This window comes from Cervus elaphus, chromosome 29, assembly GCF_910594005.1.
Source record: "Cervus elaphus chromosome 29, mCerEla1.1, whole genome shotgun sequence".
Taxonomy (NCBI): domain Eukaryota; kingdom Metazoa; phylum Chordata; class Mammalia; order Artiodactyla; family Cervidae; genus Cervus; species Cervus elaphus.
Window position 1 is genome coordinate 61,062,186 of NC_057843.1, and position 27,485 is coordinate 61,089,670.

General features: G+C 46.6%; 1 protein-coding gene and 2 non-coding genes across 4 annotated transcripts in view; 2 read left to right on the forward strand and 1 right to left on the reverse strand.

Moving 5' to 3' along the window:
- The first annotated feature begins 7,515 nt into the window (after positions 1-7,515).
- LOC122686335 lies at positions 7,516-7,622 on the forward strand. The gene has a single exon (XR_006338707.1). It is a non-coding gene; the product is annotated as a U6 spliceosomal RNA (small nuclear RNA).
- A 10,380-nt stretch (positions 7,623-18,002) lies between these two features.
- COL15A1 (collagen type XV alpha 1 chain) overlaps positions 18,003-27,485 on the forward strand; it is a 101,399-nt gene continuing 91,916 nt past the window's right edge. For both annotated transcript variants that reach the window (XM_043891509.1, XM_043891510.1), the window contains exons 1-2: positions 18,003-18,459; positions 18,540-18,625. In XM_043891509.1, the coding sequence (XP_043747444.1) occupies positions 18,449-18,459; positions 18,540-18,625 (97 nt within the window). In that variant the 5' untranslated portion in view covers positions 18,003-18,448. The remainder of the gene's footprint in view (positions 18,460-18,539; positions 18,626-27,485) is intronic.
- On the reverse strand, positions 25,115-25,187 carry TRNAG-CCC. The gene has a single exon. It is a non-coding gene; the product is annotated as a tRNA-Gly (tRNA).

The following is a 27,485-nucleotide window of genomic DNA, read 5'->3' on the forward strand; positions in this document are numbered from 1 at the left end:
AGCTGCACTTGTCCCTAAAGTGCAATCAGAAAAAAGCTAATTTTATTCATTAGCTTGATCTTTATCAGTAGTATCACAAGGAATGCTCAGCCCTGGTGGCCCACTAGAATCACTTGGGGAGCCTCTAAAAATCTCTTTGCTCCTGGCCACATCCCAGACCAAGCACGTCAGATCTCTAATGAAGCTTGTGAATCCTAAATATCTCCCTTAAAGTGAGACCCTTCCTTTAGATTATGGAGACAGCTATGGCCCAGCGTTCTGACTGAAGGGGTGATGGACTGGGGAGAGAACTCTTACTTGTTAAAGGTCTTTTGATGCCAGCCTTGTCCCAGCCACTCAACAGGCCTACAAGACAGGTATTACCGCCTCCACTTTGTAGAGGACACTGCTGCCAGTCAGGGAGGTGAGTGACTTGTTCAAGGCGGCAAAGCTGGAATGTAGAGTCAGACTCCACTCTTTCCTCCTCAGGAGAGAGGAGAGAGGAGAGTCCCTGTGACATCCTCTGCTTGCTTCCTCCTGTGTAAGGCGACGCCTCCCTGTCCCTTCCAGCTGGACCTCTGTGCCCAGCTTGGAAACAGTTCATGACCTTCTCCAGTTCTGAGGCCTCTGCAGCCGATGGTCAAGGTCAGGACTCCTCTCCCATCCCCGCGCCCCCAGGACTCACTGTCAGATGGTAGGTGACACATGCCCTGCCGGCTTCCCTCTGAGACTCTCTCTTCCGGTGTCCTCTTCCTCTTTGTGATCTGACCAGTCGTCAGCCACTCAGCAGCCGCTGAGGTCCCCGCGTGTCCTGTCTCCTCATAGATCAGGAGCCAGGGCTCTGGGTGACCTGACCAAGCGTGGCCGGAGCTTGTGCCTTATGCTGCTCCTAATGTATGCGCAGCGCTCAGTAGCCTTTCTCCCCCAAACAGGCTGTGATATTTATAATATTAAATATGTATTTGGTCTCATCCCTATTTCTGGCACAGAGCTCCTAAAATCCTTGGAATTTCCTGTGCTGAGAGGGATGAAGGTGACTTTTGTTATATAAACGAGGTGGCTTTTAGAGCTGCACCTAAGAATGGGGGCTCCTTGCCAGTCAGAACTTTCATTCCCACCTCCGGACCCCTGGGGAGGGGAGAGGGGCTGGAGGTTGAGATCAGTAGCCAAAGTCCGATGATTTCATTAATCGTGACTGTGATTGAAGCCTCCGTAAAAACCCAGAAGGATGGAAGTCAGAGCTTCAGGGTTGGTGAACACGTGCAACTGTGGGGAGGGTGGTGCACTCCCAGAAGGCTCATATGCTCTGAGCTCTACACTCTCCCCTGACCTTGTACTATGCCTCTTGTCCATCTGGCTGTTCCCGAGTGATATTCTTTTATAATAAACCACTGATCTAGTGAGTGAAATGTTTCATGAGTTCTGTGAGCAGCTCTAGCAAATTCGAACACAAGAAGCAAGTCATTGGAACCTTCAGTCTACAACCAGTTGGTCAGAAGCACAGGTGACGTGGACTTGCAACGGCCTCTGAAGGGGGTGGAGGAAGTGCAGACTAAACCTTTCACCTGTGACCTGATGCTACCTTGAGTTGAATTTTAGGCCATCCAACTGGTACCAGAGAATTGTTTGGTGGTTTGAGAGATGGAACCCACCCCTCCCAACACATATCCACAGTTTGGAAACTGGAAAAGGTAGCTCAGACAGCAAAGAATCTGCCTGCAATGCAGGAGACCCAGGTTTCATCCCTGGGTCGGGAAGATTCCCTGGAGAAGGGAATGGCAACCCGCTCCAGTGTTCTCGCCTGGAGAATTCCATGGACAGAGGAGCCTGGCAGGCTGTAGTTCATGGGGTTGCAAAGAGTCGAACACGGCTGAGCGAATAACATTTTCGTACTTTCGAAGAATCTCTAAGGCGTCAAACAGCTTCACTGGTGCATCGCAAGGTAAGATCTTTATTCTTGGTTAATGGCTGAGGAAACTGAGACTTTGAGGGCCTAGGACTTGAAGCAGCTCCCCTGGGGCCAAGGCCAGGCCCCCTGTCTGTAAGAACCTCTCTTGAATTCTAGGATCTCCACTGCTCAGGTTCAGACCTTCCTTACCCCCAGGTTCCTCATGGCATCCTTTCCACATCATGTCTGATTCACCCCTCCAAGGCACTGTCTGGCTTATTCCTTCATTCAGCAAACTTAAATGACATTGAAAACAAACACTTTTTTTAATTATAGAAACTTTTAAAGAAATATAGAACACCCTTCCCCCAACTGCTAACTCCTCACATCCTTTCATCTTCACCCCAACCACTGCTCCCACCCCTCCATATTTTGGAGAGCAAACCTCAAATTTCATATCATTTAATCTGTAAACATTTCTGTATTTGTCTTTAAAAGATAAGGACTTTTAAAAAGTATCTACAATAAACATTATCATCTTTAACAAGATAAAACAATAATTCCTTAAGATGAACAAAAGCCCAGAGTTCAAATTTCCCCCAAAGTCTCTTAAACGTTCATGGAACAACGGACTGGTTCCACATTGAGAAACAGTATGACAAGTCTGTATATTGCCACTCTGCTTATTTAACTTATATGCAGAGTACATTATGAGAAACGCTGGGCTGGATGAAGCACAAGCTGGAATCAAGATTGCCAGGAGAAATATCAACAACCTCAGATAGGCAGATTATACCACTCTAATGGCAGAAAGTGAAGAGGAACTAAAGAGCCTCTTGATGAAGGTGAAAGAGGAGAGTGAAAAAGCTGGCTTAAAACTCAACGTTCAAAAAACTAAGATCATGGCATCCGGTCCCATCACTTCATAGCAGATAGAAGGGGGAAAAGTGGAAGCAGTGACAGATTTTATTTTCACTGTGGATAGTGACTGTAGCCATGAAATCAGAAGGCACTTGCTCCTTGGAAGAAAAGCTATGACAAACCTAGACAGTGTATTAGAAGGCAGAGACATCACTTTGCTGACAAAGGTCCATCAAAGCTATGACTTTTTCAGTATTTATGTATGTGAGAGTTGGACCATAAAGAAGGCCGAGTGCTGAAAAGTGATGCTTTCTAATTGTGGTATTGGAGAAGACTCTTAAGAGTCCCTTGGTCTGTAAGGAAATCAAACCTATCAATCATAAAGAAAATCAACCCTAAATATTTTTTGGAAGGACTGATGCTGAAGCCGAAGCTCCAATACTTTGGCCACCAGATGTGAAGAGACAACTCACTGGAAAAGATCCTGATGTTGGGAAAGATTAAAGGCAGGAGGAGAAGGGGGCGGCATAAGATGAGATAGTTAGATAGCATCAATGACTCAGTGAACATAAATTTGAGCAAACGCCGAGAGATAGTGAAGGACAGTGCTGTAGTTCATGAGGTCGCAAAGAATTGGACACATTAGCAACTGAACAACAAAAACAAAATAATTCATTTGTTTGGATCAGGATCAAAATAATGCCCAATTATTGTAATGGGTTAACCAATCTCTTAAGTTTCTTTAAACCTCTAGATTCCCCTTCTGCTTGTTTTTTCTTTTCCTTGTAATTTATTTGTTTAAAGAAAATTGATCATCATGTCCTGTAGAGTTAGTGTCACGCACTAAATGAATTTTGCTGTTTGTATCCCCTACAGTGTTGTTTAACGTGGTTCTATGTTCTTTATATGTTAAAGAAAAAAAGTCTAATAGGAAAAGTAATGATCTAATGCCATTGCCCTCATAAAACTATTTTTATTCCTGTCTGTTCTCCTTTGGTCCCTGTTTATATGCATATAACCTTTGGTGTATTTTTTTTTTCTGTTTAACACCACACTGTAAATATTTTCCATGTTTCTATGTAAAATTTTCATAATTAACATTCTTACTAGCTACTTACTATTCCAGAGTGGTGTCAAGCCGTAATCATTTTCTTACTGTTGAACTTTAGGTTTTGTGTACTTTTGTTAGTCTGATTGATAATAGTAAATCTTTTATGTCTCTGGTATAATTACTTTAGGGTAGATAGATGCCCAGGAGTGAGACAAGGGCTCAAAATGGATGAATAGTTTCATGTATTATGTACCTACAACAAGGTGCCTTCTCCAAACGTCCCCGTTCACATCATCACCAGCAACGTACACATGAAACTCTGCCCCAGGTCTTTACACTCTGCTTCCCCCTGTGGTTTCCCCCAGATCCATGTGTGTCAAATGAAACTGTCGTACATCAGAGTTGACCACAACTTTTTGCTATTTCTCCCATTTTGAGGTGGAATCTTATTCTACCCCACCTTGAACCTGGGCTAGACTTACTGATTATCTGACCCATAGTATGTGACTGAAGTGATGTTCTAGAATTTCCAGCTAGTGTGCAAGAAGTCTAGGTCTCTGAATGCTTGCTCTGGGCAATGCCAGCTACCATGTTAGAGCTCTAACTTGCTGAGGGGACTGCGGGGCTAGAGAGGCCTGGTGGAGCAGCTGTGGTCAAGAGACCCAACCCAGTCCAGCCTGCCAGCCTCCCCAGGCGTCAAGCATGGGAGGGAACTTCTGAATCCTCTAGACTCATTTGCCAGCTGTGTACCACAGATGCCCTCAGATGCCATGAAGAGCCTTGCCTGAATTCCCGACTCAAAACCGTGAAATACAATAAAGCAGTTCTTATTTTAAGCTGCTAAATGTTAGGGTAGTTTGTTATGCAACAATAGAGACTGGAACAGGTGCCTTTTTGCCCTCCCCAGTATTTTTCTTGTGTTAAGAACTATGTTCCTTAGGTTTAAATTTCCAGTTTGCATTTTCCCAGCGATTTGGATTTGTGGGGTTTTATTCACCTTTGTGGAGAAGGAAATGGCAGCCCACTCCAGTGTTCTTGCCTGGAGAATCCCAGGGATGGGGGAGCTGCCGTCTATGGGGTCCCTGGCGGGCTGCCGTCTATGGGGTCGCACAGAGTCGGACACGACTGATGCGACTTAGCAGCAGCAGCCGCAGCATTCACCTTTGTGGGCTTCCCAGGTGGCTCAGTGGGTAAAGAATCCACCTGCAATGCAGGAAATGCAGGAGTTTGACCCCTGGGTCGGGAAGATCCCCTTGAGGAGGGAATGGCAACCCACTCCAGTATTCTTGCCTGGAGAATCCCATGGACGGAAGAGCCTGGTGGGTAAAAGTCCACAGGGTCGCACAGAGTCAGACACGACTGAAGCGACTGAGCTCACACACACGTTCACTTTTGTAAATTGACCTTGTTTTGCCCCCGAGTAGAACTTTGACTCTGGATTCACATTTATATATTGTGTCTGGGACCCTGCATGTCCCAGCCCCCTGCCCCCCAGCTCACTGGGACATGAGTGGCTCCTGCCAAGGAGATTTCTACCTGAATGACCTGGATGACCCGGAGTTTCCTTCCAATTCTTCCATGATTCTAAGTGTCCTGGATGGTGGAGGGAGAAAATGAGATTTGTTTTCTAAACCCAACACCCATATCCACTGGATCATGGCATATCAAGTGCTGCAGATGACACAAGAACTGTAGTTAGACATACGCATCATTTCAGTGTTCCTTTACAAGAAGGAACTTGTAAGCTTACAAGCTTACAAGAAGCCCCTTGTAAGTGGATCCATAACAACCTGAAAACATAGAAATAGAACTTTTAAACCCTGAACAGTTTCTGCAGTAATGTAATTTGGACTCTTTTGTGTCTTAAACAAGACTATATTTTTACATATGCTTTTTGCATATATTTTATATTTATTTCATAAAACATGAAGCTATTATAACACAGTATTTGGGCAATAAGATGGGTGGTTTCTCAAATTACCCCCCAGTCTCTACTAATGATATTTCTTCCTACTTAAAGCATTAATAATAGCATTGATTGCCTTCTTTTTTTTTTTTTAGGGATTGAACTCCTTTTTTTTTTTTAAAGAAGAGATATAATACTAACAGAGAAATTTGAAAACAAGGTAAAAAAAATCCATTAGGCTACCATACTGACACAGTGACAAGTACATTTTTTATGCTCCCTGCTTGTTTTTATAAATCGTGTGTGCAAGTACTTTCCAGACCATGTTTTAACTTAATACTTTATCATAAGTATTTTCTTTGATCCTTCATAAACTTCATACCATCATATTTAATGGTTATAGAATATTTCTTCAAGGCTTATACCCTAATTTATTTTACCATCCTCTCTCCCCTTTTTGAATATTTGGGCTGCTTCCAGTTTTTCACTAAGCAACTCTTTGATGAGTATTTTTCTGTATATGGCTTTTTCCATATTTCAGGGTATTTTCTTAGGCTAGATTCCCAGAAGGGGATTATGGAGTCAGAGTGTATGAACATTTTTTATGGCTTCAAAGCATCTTTTGAAGAAGGTAGGTGTTCTATTTCATGAGGTTCACAAACATAAAAGAGGAAACTTGGCTTCAAAAAAATCCCTTGTAACACACGTATGTAAAAATTTGGGCAAAGAGCTGTTTTAATAGTTTTTTAAGTTATTAAAGCTTGCCCTTTTAAATTTAAAAAAGTTACTTTTGATTCTATTTGTTTTTGATGACAGTCTTTGCTAAGATGTTTTACACTTCTGAGCTTTTCTGAAAAGACCCCACAGAGCACAATTTAACCTTTTCTTGATGACTCACGTGGTCAGTATCACCATCAGCTGTTTCCCTGGGCTGAACACCCGAGGACTTTCAGGAATTTTTCAGGTGGAGAGGCTACTGCTCTCCTTCACAAAACAGCCAGAGACCAGGAAAGCTTCTGGAAATCTACCCCCATCTCTAGTTTCACAGCTCTGCGTCTGAGCTGCTGGCTACTTGCAGTGAGCTGCCTTCTCAAACACAGACTTGTCTGGCCAAAGATGCCAATGGCTGCTCTGATCTCTCCTCTTCACTCACAGGCCACAGGCAGTCATTGGGATTGGTCTGAAGGATCTGCTCCCATCAGACAGCAAGCTACCCACATCAGCAATTGTCCCTCTTGGCAAATACTATTTATGAAGCGCAAATACTGAGGTGGTGAAAACTGCAGGTTAGGATTTCCCTGGACTCACTGTTGGAAACTTCCATCTCCCACTGAAGTCCCGTGAGACTCCTGCAACTCCCCACGTGAAGGTGAAAAACTGCCAGTTGTCTTTCTGTGTCTCTTCTGGATAACGAGGTAGGTGAGCGGAGTTCTGAATAAAGCCTGGGTGCTTTACTGAGGTGGTAGAGACCGTGAAACGTGAATGGAATATTCATGGGAGGCCACAAGACTCAAGTTCAAGTTCCAGCTCTGCCCTTCACTAGCCTACTGGCCCTGAGAGAGTCAGTTACTTAACCCTTCTGAGCTTCAGTTTTCTCATCTCTGAACGGGATAATAAGATGTGCCCTGTCACCTCCAGGCTTATTGTGATGATAACATGAGATAAGTGGTAAGAAGTTATGAAGGCCCCTACCTATGTGGGTCATCATAACCTTGTTCAGATTGTAAGAATACAGACTACTCAGGCCAATGCAAGCGAACATTTCACTTTGTCAGCTTTCTGGTAGGGAAACGTATGACATTTCATGTGTCATTAAGAATATGGGCCCGGGTGCTCACTTCGGCAGCACATATACTAAAATTGGAAGGATACGGAGAAGATTAGCATGGCCCCTCTGCAAGGATGACACGCAAATTCGTGAAGCGTTCCATATTTTTTACAATATTGTAAAGTAATTAGCCTCCAACTAATAAAAATAAATAAAAAAAAGAAAAGAAGAAAGTTGATCAGTAATTCATGGCTACTTTAGCAATAAAGTCTCCTAAATTAAAAAAATAAATAAATAAAAAGTATTTAAATTAAAAAAAAAAAAAAAGAAGGTAAGCCCGGGCAGTGCTGGCATCCCCAGAGCATGCAGTGGGTGAGGTGAGGGTTTGAGGAGTTGTCTGAATCCTTGCTGGCACTGGGTGCCACAGAGAGACTGTGATACTCTTCTCAAGGTTCTGCACGTGAGAACACCAAGTCGCAAAACCCAGGAAGCAGGAAAAGTATAAACCAATATAGGAAGGGACTGTCCATGGAGAAGAAAGGGGAGGGCCACATTTTCTGAAAATGGTACCATTTAAAGTAATATGTTAATATGATGGTTGTTACGAGTGCAGTAAAATATTAGAGGAAGCAGCTGGAAGAGGTGCTCAGCCTACGATTGACTTCAGTGGTTAGCAGATGTCAACGGGGAGCCGAGGGTCCCACTGTCAGCGTCACAGCCCCACCCCTTGAGCCTGACCTTGCCCTGGGCTGCCCAGGTGGCATCTACGCTTGTACTTTTCCTTCCATTTTAGAGCCTGGCCTTCTTGCACACCGTGGCAGGGCAGGCTGGCATCGAGTTGGAGAACCAGGTTGACCTCTGCCATAGGCGCCAGGTTGTAGTTCAGAGAAGGGGAGAAGAACTGTCTTAAAGCCTTTCAGCTGAATTCAGGGTCCTCAGCCCTACAGCCAACTCCTCCCTCCGTGGCTAGTTCCACTGTCCACTGTGATGCAAGAGCCTTTTCATTGTTGGACCCATTTGCTCCCACTGTGGGAAAATGCAAAACACATGGGCCTCTTAGCTCACAGCAGGGTCCTGTGAAAACCACAGGCCTCAACGATGGACAATTGTCTGTCTCTCTTTAGGCATCTCTTCGGGAGACAAAGCACGACAAGCTGAGCCCATCAGAAGTCACTGGGGATTTCACTTTAGCTCTGAAATTTCCCATGTCAAGTAGTGTGGGTGGAGCAAGCAAATGATTCTTACAGTGAGAGTCATTCCATATTCTACTGCTGCTGCTGATCACAGTTTTGACAGGTCACATCCTAAAATGAGTTTTGGCCCATTTGGAGGTCATGAAATCTATGTGGTAAGGTGTTTTTTGGTTTTTTGGGGGTTTTTTTTTTGGTAGGTTTTGACCAGCCTCTCTCTGTCTTTTTAATTCAATGGAATAGTACAGAACAGAGTAGAAAATACCCAAGTTCATACATGTAATAAGGGCAAATACTGTGCCCTGAAACTTTAGTTTCAGAAGGGTGTGTTTATGGGACTGTGAGACCAAGTGTCTTGATCAAAAAAATTTGGAAGTCACGATCTACTAGCATTTCACAGTCAGTAATTTTGCAGGGCTATTTTTCGCTGGTGTTATATAGATTGTCTCTGGTATTGTAGAACTCAGCATCCCTGGCCCCTGCCTGCCAAATGCCAGCGGCATCCTCATTCAATGACAAAAGAAACTTCCCTATTTGGACGTTTCCAAACACTAGGTGCAACTGACCAAATACTTGAACCTGTAGAGTTGTGGAAAGAGGGAGACACAACCTACTGCTGATTTAAGACCTCTCCTGCAGATCTGCAGTCAAGGCCAGCAGAGCCAGGGTGGGAGGGACATAAAGGAGGAGAGACAGAAGCTGGGGATTTTGGAAGCCGCACCACTTACTGGCCACTCTCAAAAGGAAAGTGTGGTCTTGCCATCTGGGTTCATCAGTCTTCAGTCAGTGATAAAACCCTGTTACTTTCGACGGATTTCAAGTCCTGCCCTCTCTGACTTATCACAGAGACCTATTTATCAACGCTCATCCTCCTTCAGATAAAAATAGCAGGTAACTTGAATGATTCCATATTCATGACACCCTTCTTTACAGATACTGGGGAAAGGACAGTTATTATCTGGTGTTTGGGGTTGGGTGGAAAATAGGTAGCCCCCAGGGGAGAGATGTGCCAACACATCCTCTCCAACAGGTTTCCTTCTCCAGCCAAATGGCAGGCAGGGGACCCCCTGGTTCCATTATTTCTTTAAATTTGCACAGCAGAGATGGATTTGATAGGACTTGGGATCAGGTGCAAGGCCCCTTCCATTCTGGGCTGCTTTGTTTCCAAAGCCTTGGCCTTAACAATGCAGGACCTCTTGCTCTATCAAGGGCGTGGCAAGCGGGGAAACTCTTCCAAGAGAGGCTGTGGCAGCCTGTCTGAGCTGGAAACTGCAAACGCATCATTGTAGGGGGTTATATTCTTGCTTGTCTTAAAGCAAGAAATGTCAAGATAGAGGTCAGAAACCAGGTGTTATAAGAAATAAAAAAAAAAAAAAAGAAATGTAGATGCGAATTTTAGGCCAATGGATATGAAATCTCAGTATGCATAAGATGGACCAGAGGAGCTTCTGAAAATTCAAATCCCTGGTTCTACCTACAGACATTTTGATTTGGTAGGTGTTGAGTAGAGACTCAGAAGCTATACTTTTAATATTTTCTCCACGAAATGATTCTGATGCACGTGGGTCACAGGTTAGGAAACACTGGTCTAGACTGAGGCTGACTGATGCTGATTGGCAGAATGACTAACTTTTATCCTTTAAGGGTCTGCCCTATCTTGATTATCTCATTTGCTCACTTACCATCATTATGGAATGTGGAACCACCAAGAAATCTCCCCCAAATTACCTGAGTTTCTCTCTGTCCCCAATAAGGTAGTCACTGGTAATACTTCTCATGGTAAGCAGGGTTCTTATCCCCACAAATACAGCCACACTTCTCTTTGTCTGCTGGCTCTCTGGCGAGAACAACTTAAAATGGCCAGGTGGTACTCTCAGCTTCAAGTGGCCTTACTATATTTCTTGGAAGAATTCTTCCCCTGAAAATCAGCACCTTTACCTCAAAAGAGTCTAGGGTTTCAGTGGATCACTGGAAGAGGTAAAGGGCTCAATCCTAGTACTATCTCTTGATTCCCAGACCCAAGTATTCTAGCTCCTGGGGACACAGGCCCAATCAGTGACCATGAGTTCCATGTTCTGGAGCAGAGTGCCATAACACTGCACTCTATCACACCTAAGCTGATGCCTTAGCTGAGCTTTAATAGGCCCGTCCACCATTGTGTTAAGTTAGCTGCTTCTTGTGATGTGGTGAAGCTAAAACCAATGGATCCCTTGGTCATTCATCCATTTTCACACCTCTCTTGCCATAAAACGGGTCCCTTAATTTGAGACAGTGTTATATGAGACACCACATTGATATATCAAGCATTCTGCTACTCTGAGTGATGGTGCTGGCAAAGGTACTTGGTCAGGGAAGGCAAACCCATATCCAGAAAGGTATCAAGAAGCTTGCACAAGCCTCTTAGCCTCATCTACCAGAGGACAGAAAGAAGAAGGAAGAAGAATTGCAATTCTGTAGCCCACAGAATGAAAACCACAATCATAAAAGTTAATCAAAGTGAAAAGGCAGAGGATTATATTCCAGATGAAGGAACAAGATAAAACCCCCAGAAAAACAAATAAATGAAGTGGAGACAGGCAACCTTCCAGAAATAGAAGTCAGAAAATGACAGTGAAGATGACCAGGATCTTGGAAAAAGAATGGAGAAGATGCAAGAAATGTTTACTGAAGACTTAGAAGAACCAAAGAACAAACAGAGACGGATGAACAAGACACTGGAAGGAATCAACGGCAGAAAAACTGAGGCAGAGGGATGGATATGTGACAAAACCGTGGAAATCACTGCTGCAAAACAGAATATAGAAAAAAGAATGAAAAGAAATGAAGACAGCCTAAGAGACATCTGAGACAACCATTAAAGACACCAACATTTGCATTATAGGGGTCCCAGAAGGAGAAGCGAGAGAGAGGAAGGACTGAGAGAATATTAGAAGAGATAATAGCTGAAAACTTCCCTAACATGGAAAGGAAATAGTCAACCAAGTCCAAGAAGCTCAGAGAGTCCCAGGCATGATAAACCCAAGGAAGGACACATGGAGACACATGGTCATCAAACTGACAAAAATTAAAGACAAAAATAAAATATTAAAAGCAGCAAGGGAAAATGACAAATAGCATACAAGGGCTCCCATAAGGTTATCAGATTGCTCAACAGAAACTCTACAAACCCGAACGGAATGGCATCATATATTTAAAGTGATGAAAGGAAAGAACCCACAACCAAGAATACTCTACCTAGCAGAAAGGTATTGATTCTGGTGAGGAGGAACTGCTCAGAAGGGGTCTGAAGAAACCCCCCTGTCACCAAGTGGCCAGGCAGTCTCTCTGAGGAACGGTACCATATTGAGGATTCAGCGTCAGTCTCTGTAGCTGGCGGGCTGGCCATCCCACAAAGTCGGGAGGTAGATCAGCTCCAGAAGGATGGGGCCCATGTTGCTGGGTCTTTACCTCCCATCTGCCCCTGCCATCACGTGACTCTTCCCAAGGCCCCACCATGTCAGGCCTGGGACGGCCACGGTGAGAGGCCCGCTGACGCCCACAGGGTGAGTCCCCGTCCACCTGGCCATTGCACGTCTCCTCTGTGCGGGGTGCTCTCTGCTGAGCACCATGAGATCCAAAGACCAACACATTTTGTGCCCATCCCTAGACATATTCGCATAATACTGAGCTTCCAGCAGAACCCTTATATTAGCTACCTGACTTACAAAAAGGTTAAGTGGAAGTCCTTGAAACTATCTCCCTTTTTCCACCTCCAAGAGTAAATCAGAAGCAGTACCACATCCCAGGACGTACTGCAGAATTTAGAGCTACTGCATGAATGCTAAGTCACTTCAGTCGTGTCCAGCTCTTTGCTACCCTGTGGACTGGAGCCCACCAGGCTTCTCTGTCCATGGGATTTCCCAGGCAAGAATACTGGAGTGAGTGGCCATTTCCTTCCTCAGGGGCTCTTCCTGACCCAGGGTTCGAACCCGCATCTCCTCTGTCTCCTGCATTGGCTGGCAGGTTCTTTACCACTAGTGCCGCCTGCGAAGCCCTTAGAGCTATTATTAACACTGAAATGGTATAGGGGCAATAGGTCCCATTATATTTCCACTAATTCACTAGTGTGGTCCTTGCAAAAGCCAAATGGATTATGGTGGATAGTAGTGGATTGCTATAAACTTGGCCAGATGGTAGCCTCAGTTGCAGCTGCCGGGCCAGATGTGGTAGCTACTGGAATATATCAACATTTGACATATGGACGCACCATGATTTGGCAAATGCAGTCACAGTCTCCATGGAGGGGGAAATCAAAAGCAGTCTGCTTTCATATGGTAAGGAGAATAGTCCATATTCACTTTTTGTTCCCAGAAATATGTTAACTCTCCTGTTCTCTGTTATAATATAGTCCATAGGAACCTTGTCATCCTAATGCTCACCCCCTATTTGGTAACATCACGCTAATTGGACCTGGTAAGATGGAAGTGACAACCCGTTTAGAAATGCCATTATTATCATGAATATGAAAGATAAATTCCACCATCTAGCTTATTCTGGCTCACACACTGAGGTGTTACTCAGTCTTAGGTGCCTCTTTGGTATTAGGGAGTAAAATCCTAGGGAGCAGAAGTACAGAAAAGGGAAATGAGTCAGGGAAGAAGAAACTGCTGATGAAAGAGATTATATGATTGATCCCTTAGTCTTGTGAGAGTGTCTCTCAGATGCCTTATAAATGACCATCTCAGGACAGTGCATCTGGGAGAAATAGGGATAGAAAGGTATTTTCTGGCTTCCGTTGGCTAAATATTTGCTTCCCGGGGTGTTATTTCTACTGCACTTCCGGGTTGCTCAGAGTGGACTGTACAGTGGGTCACAGGTCAGCATCCACAGGATGGCCCCGAGTAGGAAGGGACAAGTGCTCCGTGTGGAAAAAGGGCAAGGGGCTAGGACACGGACAGGGACTCTGGGTGCCTAGAAATTCCCACCCACCGGGAAAGGGAGCCGAGGTTTTTATCCACGAGCTCCTGCAGGCCTCTGGGTGAGAGCAGCTGGGAGGTCAGCGTTCGTTCCCCAGCACCTCCAGCCTGCTTCAGCAGCCAGAGAAAGCGCTCAGGTGACGGGCCACAGTCGATGATGGCGGGGTGGCCTTGTCTACGCTGCACGTGAGTGGGGGAAGGCGGAGAGCAGGCACTGGTAGTGGCGCCTGAGGTGTTTTACACACTCGTCCCTTCTTTTGCTTTTGTCCCCTTCCCAGTAAGATTGTCAGATTTTCAAATTCATCTCACTTATGAAGAACAGATCGACTCGTCTCAGCCCATGGTCCCCTCTGGCATATCCAAACACATCAGGGTGCTCTTCAGAACTAAAGCATCCTCCGTGGAAGGCCCTTTGGGGATTTTACTGTCATTGTTTTCTCTTGATTACCCAAAAGGCAGTGCTTTTCTCTGAGTAGTTAATTCTTCTCTGGTCTACTAGCTAGGTCTCTTCTCTTTCTGCTCTTGAAACCAGAGGAGGGTGCAAGCTTTGAGTGTCTCTTGTGAACGTTCTCACCATGACTCCCCAAGAGAGGTGTTATCCCCATGTTCTGAGGAAACAGGTTCAGAAAGAGGTGTGCTGTGTGCTTATATGGGCATGCGTGCAGTCGCTAAGTCATGTCCGACTCTCGGTGACCTCATGGACTGTAGCCTGCCAGGCTCCTCTGTCCGTGGATTTCCAAGGGAAGCATACTGGAGTGGGTTGTCATTTCCTCCTCCAGGGGACCTTCCTGACCCAGGGATCGAACCCGCGTCTCGGGCAGCTCTAGCATTGGCAGGTGGCGTCTTTACCACGGAGCCACCTGGGAAGCCCCACTTTGTCCCAAACCACAACCCAGAATCCTTCTGATTTTTGTACCCTTTCTAACTGCTTGAAACAGTCAGGAGGATGCTTTTGGAGACTGAGTTTACTGGGACACTTGAGTGGCACATAGGAAAATCAACAGCCCGTTAATTTAATTGATTCCTGGAAGAGCTGGGACATAGATCCACCATCTCCACACATCTTGATCTTGTGGATTGTACTGAAGCCACGGTAAACAATTTAGACCAGTTCCAGCATGACACAAAGCTTCCTCTTGGCTATTTCTACAACTTCATATTGAATAGAAGGAAATCGCTTAAACCCTCAAAACACAGTCTGGCAGGAGGCGAATGCCTTGCTTGGCATCCTGCCCTCATGCCTCCCACACCAGCAGCTGGGACCATTTGGTCCCCTTCAACTCCCAGGCCGGACACCCTCTCTGCCCTCCACCATCAGTCAGTTCACGGTTCCCACCTCCAGGCCCAGCTTTAAAATGAGAGCCCTGATTGCTGACAAACATGGTCTGACTTCCCAGGTGAAATAAGTACAAAATTAGAAATATTAACATGCATCTATCTCATCATTTACAGGAAAGAAATGTGCTCTTGGGATGTTTAGATTCTAGTGAACTGGAAATTATCAGATACCAACAAACTATAAAATGTGTACACAGGACTTCGCTGCCACAGTAGTAAAGGAAACTGCTGCCTTATGCATATGTACCTTGGACTGATAAACTGCGCCACAATCAAGCCCACCAATCAAAATGCATCTGTTCATTCATGCATCAGGTAACATGCATAACTGAGGGCAACCAGGTGTGTTTCATCATGGCATTTTAGTTTTCATTCTTTCAATGTAGATATACTTAATCTGTGTATTAAACATGAAGAAATATGTTCTTTCACATCTTTCTTGAAACATGCCCACCTTCTCTATCCACATATCTTTCCCCCCTATTTTTTAATAGAGACATGAGCACTCAATCTATCCCACTTTTCTCTTTCTTATAAAAGGCAGAGTGCATATGTGATGATAAATGGCAAATGATTCTTAGTTTTGGTGTTGGGGAACAATAGGGATGGTAGTGAAACTGAAAGTTACTCAGTCAGGTCTGACTCTGCGACCCCATGAACTATACAGTCCATGGAATTCTCCAGGCCAGAATACTGGAGTGGGTAGCATTTCCCTTCTCCAGGGGATCGTCCCAACCCAGGGATCGAACCCAGGTCTCCCTCATAGAAGGCGGATTCTTTACCAGCTGAGCCACAAGGGAAGCCCAAGAATACTGGAGTGGGTAGGCTATCCCTTCCCAGCAGATCTTCCCAATCCAGGAATCTAACCAGGGTCTCCTGCATTGCAGGTGGATTCTTTGCCAACTGAGCTGTCAGGAAAGCCAGGGATGGTAGGGACCGTGATAAACTGGAGAAATTGGCCTTGACTGAAGGTATGAACCCCTTTCAATGCAAATCAATCACTGGCACAAGGAACACAAGTCCCATGTTACCAGGTTTTCCAAAAATTTAAAAAGAAGCCAGAAATCTGGATTTTAATATAAACCAACTAATTATCAAATATAATGCTAACTAATTTAATTTGGAGATTGACACCAGACACCTGAACAATACCTATCTATGGGCCAAACTGAGCCAACAGTTCACAGCTTTCAGTTTTAAGTGTGAAACAGAACAATAGAACTATTATATAATCATAGTTGATGTGACTCTTTCGAAGCAATATAGAATTATAGTTCTAAGAAAGTCAATTACATTCCCAGTCAATATGGTACTTTATAAACAATAAAAAATATAGAACTAAGAAGGCACATTCCTTATGGTTAGTAAATCATAATAAAATGATATGTCCAGCACATTGTGACTGCAAGTGGGAAAGAATTCATACTCACAGAGAATATGAAGAGCTAAGAAAGAAGCCTGACCCGCACTGGATCTGGTGGATTAGTTTCACATGGGCCACCCTAGCTCCAGCGCTGCCTTGGCTGTTTTACCCCTCGCTCCTGCTTGCACCCGCAGACCCCCAGTCTGGGTTAACTTTACTACTCTGTTGAAGCCTCTGCCGCCTTCTCCTGGCCATGCTGAATTTTCTTTCTGTTTTGAAGACTGTGTGCATCAACCCCAGCCCCGACCCCTCACATCTGCACAGCACTTTACAGCGGACAGAGCGCGGCTGCATGCACGTGATCTCGCCGAGCACAGCAAGATCGTTACATCCATTTTATAGATGATGAAATAAAAAGTCAAGTGAGGACAGGATCTGCCCAATGTGGGCCAGAACTGGACGGGAACCCAGGCTCCTGACTCCAGGCCCGAGCTCCCTGTGGAGCCCTTACTGCTTCGGGTATTAACCCCTTCATGCCCGAGTGCCCCGTAACCCCAGTGCGATTTTGCTCTTGAGGGTGGGAAAGTGGGTCTCATCTTGTTGTTAGGCAGGCAGCGTGACTGGTGAAGAGCATGGGTGTTGGCCAATGTCACGCACTAGCTTGGGTACCTTTTAGACATGAGCTTCCTCATCTATGAATTGAGGACCAATGAAGGACCACCTATCCAGGACTGTTGCATGGATGGACCGTTGTCAGCAAAGCATTTAGCACCGGGCGGGGGACACAGTCAGCATGCAATACCTGTTAGCTACTATGTCCACCATCATCCCATCTCCGCAGGGCCAGCTCATGTTACTGTCTCACTTGGCAGGTGGTGACTTGTCATCTAGAGATGAAAACCAGGAACTGACCACAGAGCCACAGCCCAGTGTGGCTACTTGGCACATGAGGGAGAGAGGACCCTGCGCCTGCCTGGCTTCAGAACTGTCCAAGTCTCAGCTGCCCTCAGCTGCGCCTCCTCTCCCCCAGATATCTCACACTACTGGGCCGGGCGGTAATCACAATAAAGAGCCACCATCTGAGGGTTCAGCCAGGGCCAGGCCCTGCGCTAAGTTCAGTGCAGGTGGAACAGTCTACCCCCGCTCCTCCTCCCCCTGTGAGCTCTCCCGATGGCTTCTGGAGACTGAGACTGGTTTATCTTTCCCCAGTCATCACCCTGCCTGGAGTGGTATCTCACCTAAAAATTGTGTTCCTTCCCCTGTTTATTGGCATCTCCTACCGCCAGGTACTACTTTAGACAGAGAACAGAACAGATGTAAATTCTTGCTCTCCTGGAGCTTATGTTCTGGTGGCGGAGATGGTGGTGCAGGCAAGGCACAAAGAGGAGAAGCTTGGAATATTAGATATATTTACATTTTAAATTAGGATTCTCTTTATTGCATTTATTTATATGGATCACATATTCCCCCTACCCCCACACCCACCAAATGGGCCATTCCTGGGCGTTCAAGGGGGTTGCGAGTCAGGGGTGCAGGGCAGGGTCCAATCCAGCTGTGAAACCTGGGGAGATTCCCTGCATCTCTCTGAGCCTCCAGGTTCTTCGTTGTCATTTAGGGAAATCACAGCGATTCCAGCCTCCCTTGGCTGGTGAGAAGATTCCATTGGCCCTTGAAAAGGGAGTGTTTTGTCGGCCGGGCAGCCCGGACACCGATAGACTAGAGGGCGGGAGGGAGCTGCCCGCTGACCCAGACGAGCGCGGGCGCGGGGCTTTTCTTGGTTACCCAAGGCCGCCCGGGTGGAAGCTGCGGCTGGGGGCGCGCATCCGTCGAGGGGGAAAGGGGCGTGGGCAGGCGGTAGTTGCCAGGAGTCCCGGGGCTTGAGTGCGCCGCTGCAGCACTGCCCGAGGTGGGGCGCGGCTCTGCCCGAGGTGGGGCGCGGCGCGCGCGGGAGCGCTGGGTGCGGCGGAGTCGGGTTTCAGAGCGCGGGTGACTCAGGACGCGGGCAGTGCTGGGATCCTGCCCGCCGCTGCCGCTGCTGCTACCCCTGCCCAGCGCCGCCTTTGTTCCCGGCGGAAGAACGAGCGGCCCGCGCGCAAAGTCCTTTGGAGCTCGGCTGCCCGGTGCCCACGGGGGCCCGCGAAACTGCGGGATGGCGCCCAGGTATGACCCGCTGCCCCGCGCCCCAGCCCCCCGGCCCCTACCGCCCGCCTCACCTTTTCTCCCTCGACCACTTCTTGCAGGAGGGACGCACAGTACTGGCGCCTGCTTCTGCTGCTTTCCACCTCCGCGCTTCTCCCCGGGGTCACTCGGACCCGCTCCGCGACAGGTAAGCAGCCGGGCCCGAGCGCTGCACCGGCAACCTCCGCGCCCCAGAATAGCTGGTCTTGGCGGCGGGAGCGGCTGCGGTGCGCGCCTCATTCCTGGACATAAAAGGGAGTCCTCGCCGCTCGGGGCGCACTGGCCGTTCGGCTGCGGCTTCCCCAGGCGGTGCAGGGGGTTCGAGGGGTGGAAAAGTCCCCGGGCGGCCGAAGAGGGTGGAGCAGCATCCTGGAACCCGAGGTGTCTGAGCTAGGCGCAGCCCTGTCAGTCTTGGGCACAGAGGGACTTTGGAAGCCCAGTAAGAGTGCCAGCGGCCTCCGCTGGAACACTTCGCTCCAGCTCGCCCCGCGCCCGCGCTCAGGTGGTGCGTGCCGGTTGGCTCATTGCAGGGCAGATGTGATGACCCGTCTGAACACAGGTGCGGAAGCAGGCCGCCACCACCTGGCGCTTGGCCGCGCAAGAAATAACGGGACCGAATTGCTCTGATACCTAACTTAGCCCTGAGTTACCTGGAGAGCCCCATCCATCGTGGGCAGTGACTCTGTGGATGATGGGGAGAGCTATAGACTGGGAACCAGGGGATCTGGTACCTTCTGTTCCTGGGCCTCTCTTTCCCCACCAGGACCGGAAGTCGGTTGTATGAAAAGTAAGAGTCTGAGTTAAAATAGTTTTGGCCTAAGGTGTGTGGCTGGGTTAGGTGCCATTGGACAATGAATTTCACTACTCTGTGCCTCACTTTCCACATCTGAAAAAGGGGAGTACTTAGACCACCTTTCCTGCTAGGGATGCTGTGAAGATTAAAAGAGATATTAGAAATAATATGCTTTCCACACCATGGCACGAAATAAGTGATGGAAACTACAAGCTGATCCTTGCAGTAGCTGCGTTGGAAAGCATTGCAGACATTTTGACAGCAGAGGATACTCAGGGTGAGACAGGCTTTCGGAACTGTTCTTGGGCCCAGGTCTCTAGGCTTTTTCTTTCCCTGCTCAGCCCTTTCTCCATGCAGTTTTGCAGGAGACTCCTGCTCTCCAAATAGTAGCCTCTGCCTGCTTTGGGATTTAGGAGATTAGTGCACAGTCTCAACAGGAGTAACTGTGCAGTGTGCAGGGAGACTGTGGGGGGAGACAACCTCTGTCCCTTGAAGGAAACAGAACTGCCTCGCAGGCTGTGGTTAACTCTCTGTGTGCCAGGGGAAAGCTGGGACAGCCCAGGCTGTGTCTCCTTGGGAGCAAGACTCAAAGGCCATGGCAGCTTTTCCTGCCAGAGCGTCCAGCCTGGCATTTCTTACAGGTCAGAGGGCAGCTGGAGCCCAGGTTTGGCTTCTCAGCACTGTGGCCCATGTCAGAACGTTGCAATTTTGCATGTGATGTAGGGTACTGCCAACTCAGTGGCAGAGGGCATCTTCAGATTCTGTAGTCTTTTGTGAACTTTGCTGTAACCCCATCCCCCAAATGGAGAAGGTTCTGGAGAAACTGGTGTTTCTTTCTCCTCCTGCATTTGTAGGCTGGCTCCCTCAATGCCGGGTCAGGGCTGTTTTTCTAACACAGAGGAATTCCCGTAAATATCCATAATGTAAAAAGGGACTGCCAGGAAGCCCTCAGGAGATGAAAAGGGCCTGGAGAGGGCTATTTGTAATTGATGGGTAATTGAGGAATATTCAATGTCCCTCTGGGATTCTGGAGAGAATCTTCCCAGATGTGGAATATCCTCTGCAGGTCAAATCTTGCATGAAGTTTATTGAGGCTAATGCTTGTAAACCACTTCATAGGTGTGTATGATACGTTCATACTTCATTCACCCAGTCCTCACAATCACTCCAGGAGCTGGGTACTGGGACTGTGCTCAGATGAGGAAACAAGGTCCAAAGTCCCAAGGCTTCTCAGCTTCCGAGGGTTTCTTGGCCCACCCTGTTTAAAGAGACCCTTGTCATGGGCCCCTTGTCCCCCACACATGGACCTTTTGTGTCTGATTTCTTTCACTCAGCATGTTTTTGAGGTTCATTGATGTTGTAGCATGTATAGTACTTCATTTTTTTCTGACCAAATAATGTTCCATTGTATGGATATAGTGCAGTTTGTTTATCCATTCTTCCATTGATGGAGCCACTTCTGTTGTTTCAGCCTTTTGGCTGTTATGATTAGTGGTTTTGCGACATTTGGGTACAAGGACTTGAGTACTTGTTTTCAATTATTTTCGTTGTATACCCAACAGTGAGATTGCTGGGTTATATCATAATTCCATGCTTAAATTTTAGGGAACTCTTAAACTGCTGTCCATAGTAGCCGAACCACTTCACATTCCCACCAGCAGTGTACAAGGGTTCCAAGTTTTTCGTATCCTTTCCAACACTTGTTACTTTCTGCTTTTTAGGCTACAGCCATCTTAGTGGTACCTTTCTGTGGTTTTGATTTGCGTTTCCCTAGTGACTGATGATGTTGAGCATCTCTTTGTGTGCTTCTTGGCCATTTGTGGGTCTTTTCTGGGAGAAACTCTGAGTGCTAATCAGGGCAGGTTCAGGATTTCCCGCTAATCCTCTCACTCTTGCTGGTGGCCAGCTGATGTGCTTTCCTGAGTGAGGGACAAGGGGATAAAAGTCGCACCTAGGATTTTACATCCCTGGCCTCCTGGCTTACCTGTGCTCTAGCCTGTAATGAGTTTCTGTTGTCTACATGCCATTAGAAGTTGTGATGAATATGAGTGATTGTCGTATTTTAACTGCTGGCTAAATTTTTGGTTTTCTCTAAAGTGTGGAATGCCTGTGGTGGCATAAGGTCCTCCTTATGTGTTTTACAGCAGATTGAAAACTTTTTTAAAGCAGGTTGAGGCTGCAAACCCCCGGCACCCTGAACCACTCACAGCTCCCCATGTGTATTTGGGATTTTGTAGTCTCCTTGACTGAGCACAAGATGTGAATGAATCTCCCTGTCTAGAGTACACTTCCTGACCCTGTTTCTCTTTAGGGTCTAATTCTACCTCCCAGCTTAAACAGCACGTCTCCCAGGGAGCCTTCCCTGGGTCTCCCCAGCTGATCTTTCTCATCGCTAAGCCACCACAGCCCTCCGTCTGTCTTTCCAGCACCAGCCACTGTCTCACCCTGCTGACAATATATTTATTTCACTCTTTTTTCTATGAGAGCACCTTGAGGGTGTGGATTATGCCTTATTCATCCAGAGTCTGCTACTTGGACTTTGGCCATTTCATCATTATGATAAATAGTGCTATTGGGAACATCTTCAGACAAATGCCCTTTGTTTTCTTTTGGGATTATTTCCTTTAACTAGATTTCCCCAAACAGATTTGCCCATCAAATAACAGACTAGTTGGATAGTTCTTAATGCATATTTCGATGGGTCTTTCTGAGATACAGATTGAATCATGTTGCTCCTTGGTTTAATTGCTCTTGCTGGCTTCTCCGTGCACCGAGGATGGAGTAATGCTTCTTGCCTCCAAGTCCCCCTTGTGTCCCACTTCTGTGTCTTTGCATGGGCCAGTGCCTTTTTGAGAATGCCTTTCCCCTTGTTCACCTAGCACCCCCTCATTCATCCTTTAGGACTCCTCTCTGGGAAGCCCTCCTATTCTACCAGGCGTGTTGAGTCTCTCTGCTCTGGGCTAACACTATGCATCACCACCTCTCAGTCACAGGGCTTCCCAGGCTGGACCATGACCACTGGTTACTCATCTGCCTCCCCTCCTACATGGGGATTCTGTGAGCCAGGGACTGGCCTTGCCCAGATTCTGAATCTCAGAACCTAGCACTGGGCCTGGCACAGAGTAGGTGCTCAGTGACTCAAACAGCGGAGGAATGGGCAGGTCCAGCCTGTGGTCTGGGGAGAATGCACCCGTTTGCCACGTCCTCTAGTGTCTAAGTCCTCCCCATTTTCCCACGGCTCTGCCAACTGTGTGTGGAGTGGCCATGGCCGAGTAATCAGGGCGCGTTATAGGGCTTTTAGTTTAATTTAATGACTTTAACAACTAGTTAGGCTGGAATTTACCCTAATGTTACTTTGCTCTTTATCTTTTTTTCCATTACATATATTTGTGTAAACAATGTATTTTCTAGCTTATCCCTCTCATACCTGAAAGTCTATTTTGTCAAAAGCTGTGCATTTACCTTTCTCTGCTAGCTTAATATATGAGCTTATTTTCAAGTTTTCCTTGAATGGCCACAGCTTGATCCATTTAAAATGGACCATTGATTAAATAGATTACATAGAGTGTATGCTGAGGTTAGTTCTCTTTCAAAGTGGTACCCAGGAGTCCCTGAAATACTAATTAAAATGTAAGCTATTTTTCCATCATAGCATTGCTTCTGGTTGTCTTATAAAATTTTCCTTTACATGATAGAATTTTTTGTGTAATCTTTATACTATTCTTATGCATATGTGTTATTTTTTTTAAAAATTCCACGTGGTCCTGATAATTATTGTTTTGTAATATGTCTTAAAATCTGGCAAGGGAAGTTACCCCTTCCTCCTTCATTAAGTCATAAATCCTTAGCATAGACTGATTTATCACATAATTTGCTCATGATATGATTGGATACTGGGAGTGTTGTAGTGGTGGTGGGTGGGTGAGTGTTATTAAAAGTGAGGTAATCTTACAATAAGATTCAGTTTAAGACCTTAATATGTGGTAAGGAGAACAGATAAGCAACTCAGACTTCACAGTCAGAGGAGCAGGTTGTGGGGCCTGAGTTATTGCTGTTGATATAGCATGCAGTTTGCTGAGACGGGTCAGAGGTGTTGGGAGGGGCCCAGTTTGCTCACTGACCTCCTTCTTCCTCTCCTTTACAAGAGAAAAAAAAAAGTATAGGGTTAGAGCAGACCCTGGAGAAGGCCCAGACCTCTTTCTGGGCAAGATCTAATGAGGCAACACGTGAGGCTTAGGTCACCCAGTGAGTACAACCCACTCCTTACCTCCAATCAGAATCAACTCAACTCAGCCCAACCTGATCCCAGTGCAATCCATCCCAACCCAACTTTATGCAGTCCAGTTCATCTCACACTTGTTACCTGCCTTGTTACATGGATGACTTAAAGAACTGGACAGGGCAGAAAATTGTTCTGAGGGCCTTCACATCTCTCTTGAGTGAGCAGGACTCTTGATTTCAGGTGTTGGGGGAGCCCTTTTTCAGTTCGGAGAGCTTGGCTAGAATCTGGGCTGCAGAAAGCAGTGCTGCCTCGGTCTTTCCCGGAGTCGCCCCTCCTGTCACTGAGTGCCTCACATAGGGCCCAGCTTAAAAGCCTGCTTCACCGCTGGGAGGTCTTTGCAACTAATCTCCTCCCAAAGTAAATGTCTGCTGAGGTCCTCGAAACTGTCACTCTGTTCTGTGTTCAAGCTGCTACTGTCGATTTCTGTCTTTCTCCTGTATTTCCTGGCCGCCTGCCCTCTCCAAGGCCCACTGGGGTGGGTGGCGAGGTGACTAAAGAGCCACGTGGGACCCTGTGCCCTTTCTGGAGGGCTCATAATCTAGTAGGAGAGACCGGGGTGCAGCCGCTGGCTGGAATGCTATGGAGCTTGTCCTGAGTGTCCTAGTGGGGATGCAAGCAAGCCGCTGCACCACTGAAGTGGGGGTGTCCATTTACACCAGAAGGTGGGGGAGGCGGAGGGAGGTAAGCAAGCTTTGAAAGAAGAGATTTGTATTTTTCAATAACATTAAAATATTTTGATAATAAAAATAATAGTCACTGTACAAATCTAGGTTGAAAAAAAAGGAGTTTTAAAAGGTCACATGTTATCTCGTGACTTAGAGATAAACTCTGCTAACATTTGTGGACTGTTTTTCAAGTTTATTTTCCGTGCCTAAATATGCACATATGTTATAACATGAATAGATCATTCTGTACATTGTATTTTGTTGCTTGACGTTTTTTCCCCTTAACTATTATCTAGACACTTCCTCTGGAACATTGAATATTCTTCCCTAAATCCTTTGTAATTGACATAGTATTTCATTATGTGGATTTCCCGTAATTAACCTAGGTCTCTTTTAATCTTTTAGGCTGTTTCCAGTTGTTCTTTCCATAAACATTGTTGTGATAACCCTATTCTTTTTTAAAAATTTCATTTATTTTTTATATTAATTTTTATCCATTTATTTTGGCTGTACTGGGTCATCATTCTGCGTGGGCGTCTCTCTAGCTGTGGAGAGTGGGGGCTACTCTCTAGATGCGGTGCTCAGACTTCTCATTGCAGTGACTTCTCTTGTTGCAAAACACAGGCTCTGGACGCACAGGTTTCAGCCGTTGGGGTTCCTGGGCTCTAGAGCACAGACTCAGTAGCTATGGCACACAGAATTAGTTGCTCCACAGCATGTGGGACCTTCCTGGACCAGAGATCGAACCTGTGTCTCCTGCATTGGCAGGCAGATTCTTTACCACTGAGCCACCAGGAAGCCCAGTGATGACCCTATTCTTTTTTTTTTTTTTTTTTAATATACATTTATTTATTTATTTGACTGCATGAGGTCTTAGTTACAGCACATGGGATCTTGTTCCCTGACCAGGGTTTGAACCCGGGCCCCCTGCATTGGGAGCACAGAGTCTTAGCCACTGAACCACCAGGGAAGTCCCCTGATGACCCTATTCTTGTGTCTCTGTATTTGACCTTTTCTGTAATTATTTCTTAGCACAAACTCCTAAAACTGTTGGGTCTGGTGCTTGCCCAATTTTTTTCAAAGTCTTTCATTGTGTTTTTTTTTTTTTTAAAGGTATAGTGACTTATATTCCCTGCAATGGTGTAGGAGAATACCTGCCTAGCTTACTCCATGTTGCCCACTGCTGCTGTTTTTCTCACTGAAAGGAGAGTATGACAACAGGGCAATGGACAATGCCCAGCATCGCTGCTCCAAGTTGTCCTTAGTTGAACGGTGTTGGGGATTTCCTCCTCCTCCCTACCATTTGTTCATCAGTTTGGCATGGGCCTTCTGGCAGGGCTGGAGGAGAAGAGGGTTATTCAGGAAATTAGAATGTAGGAGCTCAGGTCACAAGGACTTTGGTGGTTCTCAACCCTGGCTGTACCTTGGACCCTGATGCGCAGTCTTCCCCACGTCCAGGGTTCTTAATTTGTCTGGGGTCTGGTCTTCTGCAGGTTTTAAAAGTTGTTGGTGTGATTCTAAAGTGAGGCCAGAGTTGAGAACCAGCAATGCAGTCCAGTGACTTCCTTCCAAAGGTGGCAGTCCTGAGTCCTGGAAAGGAAGGGTCTGACCCGTGGGTGTCACACACCCGAGAGGCAGAGCTGCCCTGGGCTCAGGTCTCGGCTCCCTACCCCCTGCTGAGTGCCCGCCCTTACCCTCATGTTCCGGGTCTGTCCGTTGGGACAGTAATTCCCACTGTGAGGAATGATGAGGGAAGCACGGGGCCTGTGATTGGTTCGGTTCAGTACCCCTTTCCTTCCTGCTCCCACATCGCTGTGAGTCCCTGGAGGGCAGGAAGCATTATTTATCCATGTTTCCTCAGCGTCTGACATGGCACCAAATGGACACAATGAGCATTTGAACACGTTTATGAAAGAATCATTCAAAGCCTGGGACTGTGGAGATCTGAGTGAAAACCCAGCATTAGGAACCCTGGACCATAGCAGAGTCTCTGTGAACCTCCAGCTGGGCTGGAAGACCACCCACAGCCACCCACTGTGATGAGGCTGCTGCTGACGGTGTGGTGCTGGAGGGGCCGACGCGGGGTGGGCTCAAGGGCTGTGTCCAACAGATGCGCCAGGGATGGAGTACCTGCCGTGAAGGAGGATTGGAGGGGTGCTTTTCCAGTCCTAAAAAGTTATAACCGTTGCATTCTGTAGAACAGGGCCCAAGAGCGGGTGACAAACTCAGGCTAAATCCTTGCAGTTGCAGCAGTGCCCCGCACTGTTGGGTCAGCCAGCTGCTTCTCCCCTTCCCCCTGTAGAGTCTTACTGCCAGCTTGTCCCGTCTGTTTTAGGCAAGCAAGTGTGTCTCCTGGCCTCCACGGTCTCCACCTCCCCCCGTATTGCAGCCTTAGGAGTCTTCTAGCTTCTTTCCACTTAGGTGTGACCCACCAGCCCCGCCGTATCTGCATCACCTGGGGACTTTGTCGAGCTGCAGACTCTCCAGTCCCACTCACAGACCCAATGTATTAGAATCTGCATTTTAACAGGATCGCAACCTTTGAGCAGCAGTGTAAAACCAGCTCTTACTATGTCATCCCCTGCTTTAGAACCTTTTGTCATCTTCCCAAGCTAACCAGCTGTGATAGGCAAAGTACTGGCCCTCCAAATATGCTCATGTCTTAATCCCCAGAAACTGTGAATATGTTAGGGTACCAGACAAAGGGGAATTAGAGTGCGTATGGAGTTAATATTGATAATCATCTAACCTTCAAAAAAGGAGCGGACCCTGGGTTACCCAGGTGGGCCCAATGTCATGACAAGTGTCCTTGAAAGTAGAAGAGGGAGGTGATGTGAGAAGGACTTGACCTTCAGCAAATCAGTTGTATTTGCTGATGTTGAAGATGGAGGAAGGGTCCCTGAGCCAAGGAATACATGTAACCTCTAGAACCTGGAAAAATCAAAAGAAAAAAAGAAGATTTTTTTTTTCTTTAAAGCTTCCAGAAAGGAGCATGATCTGCTTAATTTTGATCTAAGATCTGTGTTGGACTTCTGACCTACAAAACAGGAAGGTATTGGTCAATTCCATAACATCGTATGGAAAAATCCAAACAAACTTTTTGGCCAACCCAATAATACATTTATGTTGATTTAAGTCACGTAATTTGCAGTAACTTGTTCCAGCAGCCATAAAAAATGATTTTCACTCTCCCTAGCATGGCCTTTGAGGCCCTCTGAAGTCCTCCCAGTATGCTGTTTTAGCTGCATCTCCTGGAGTGTCCCTCCTC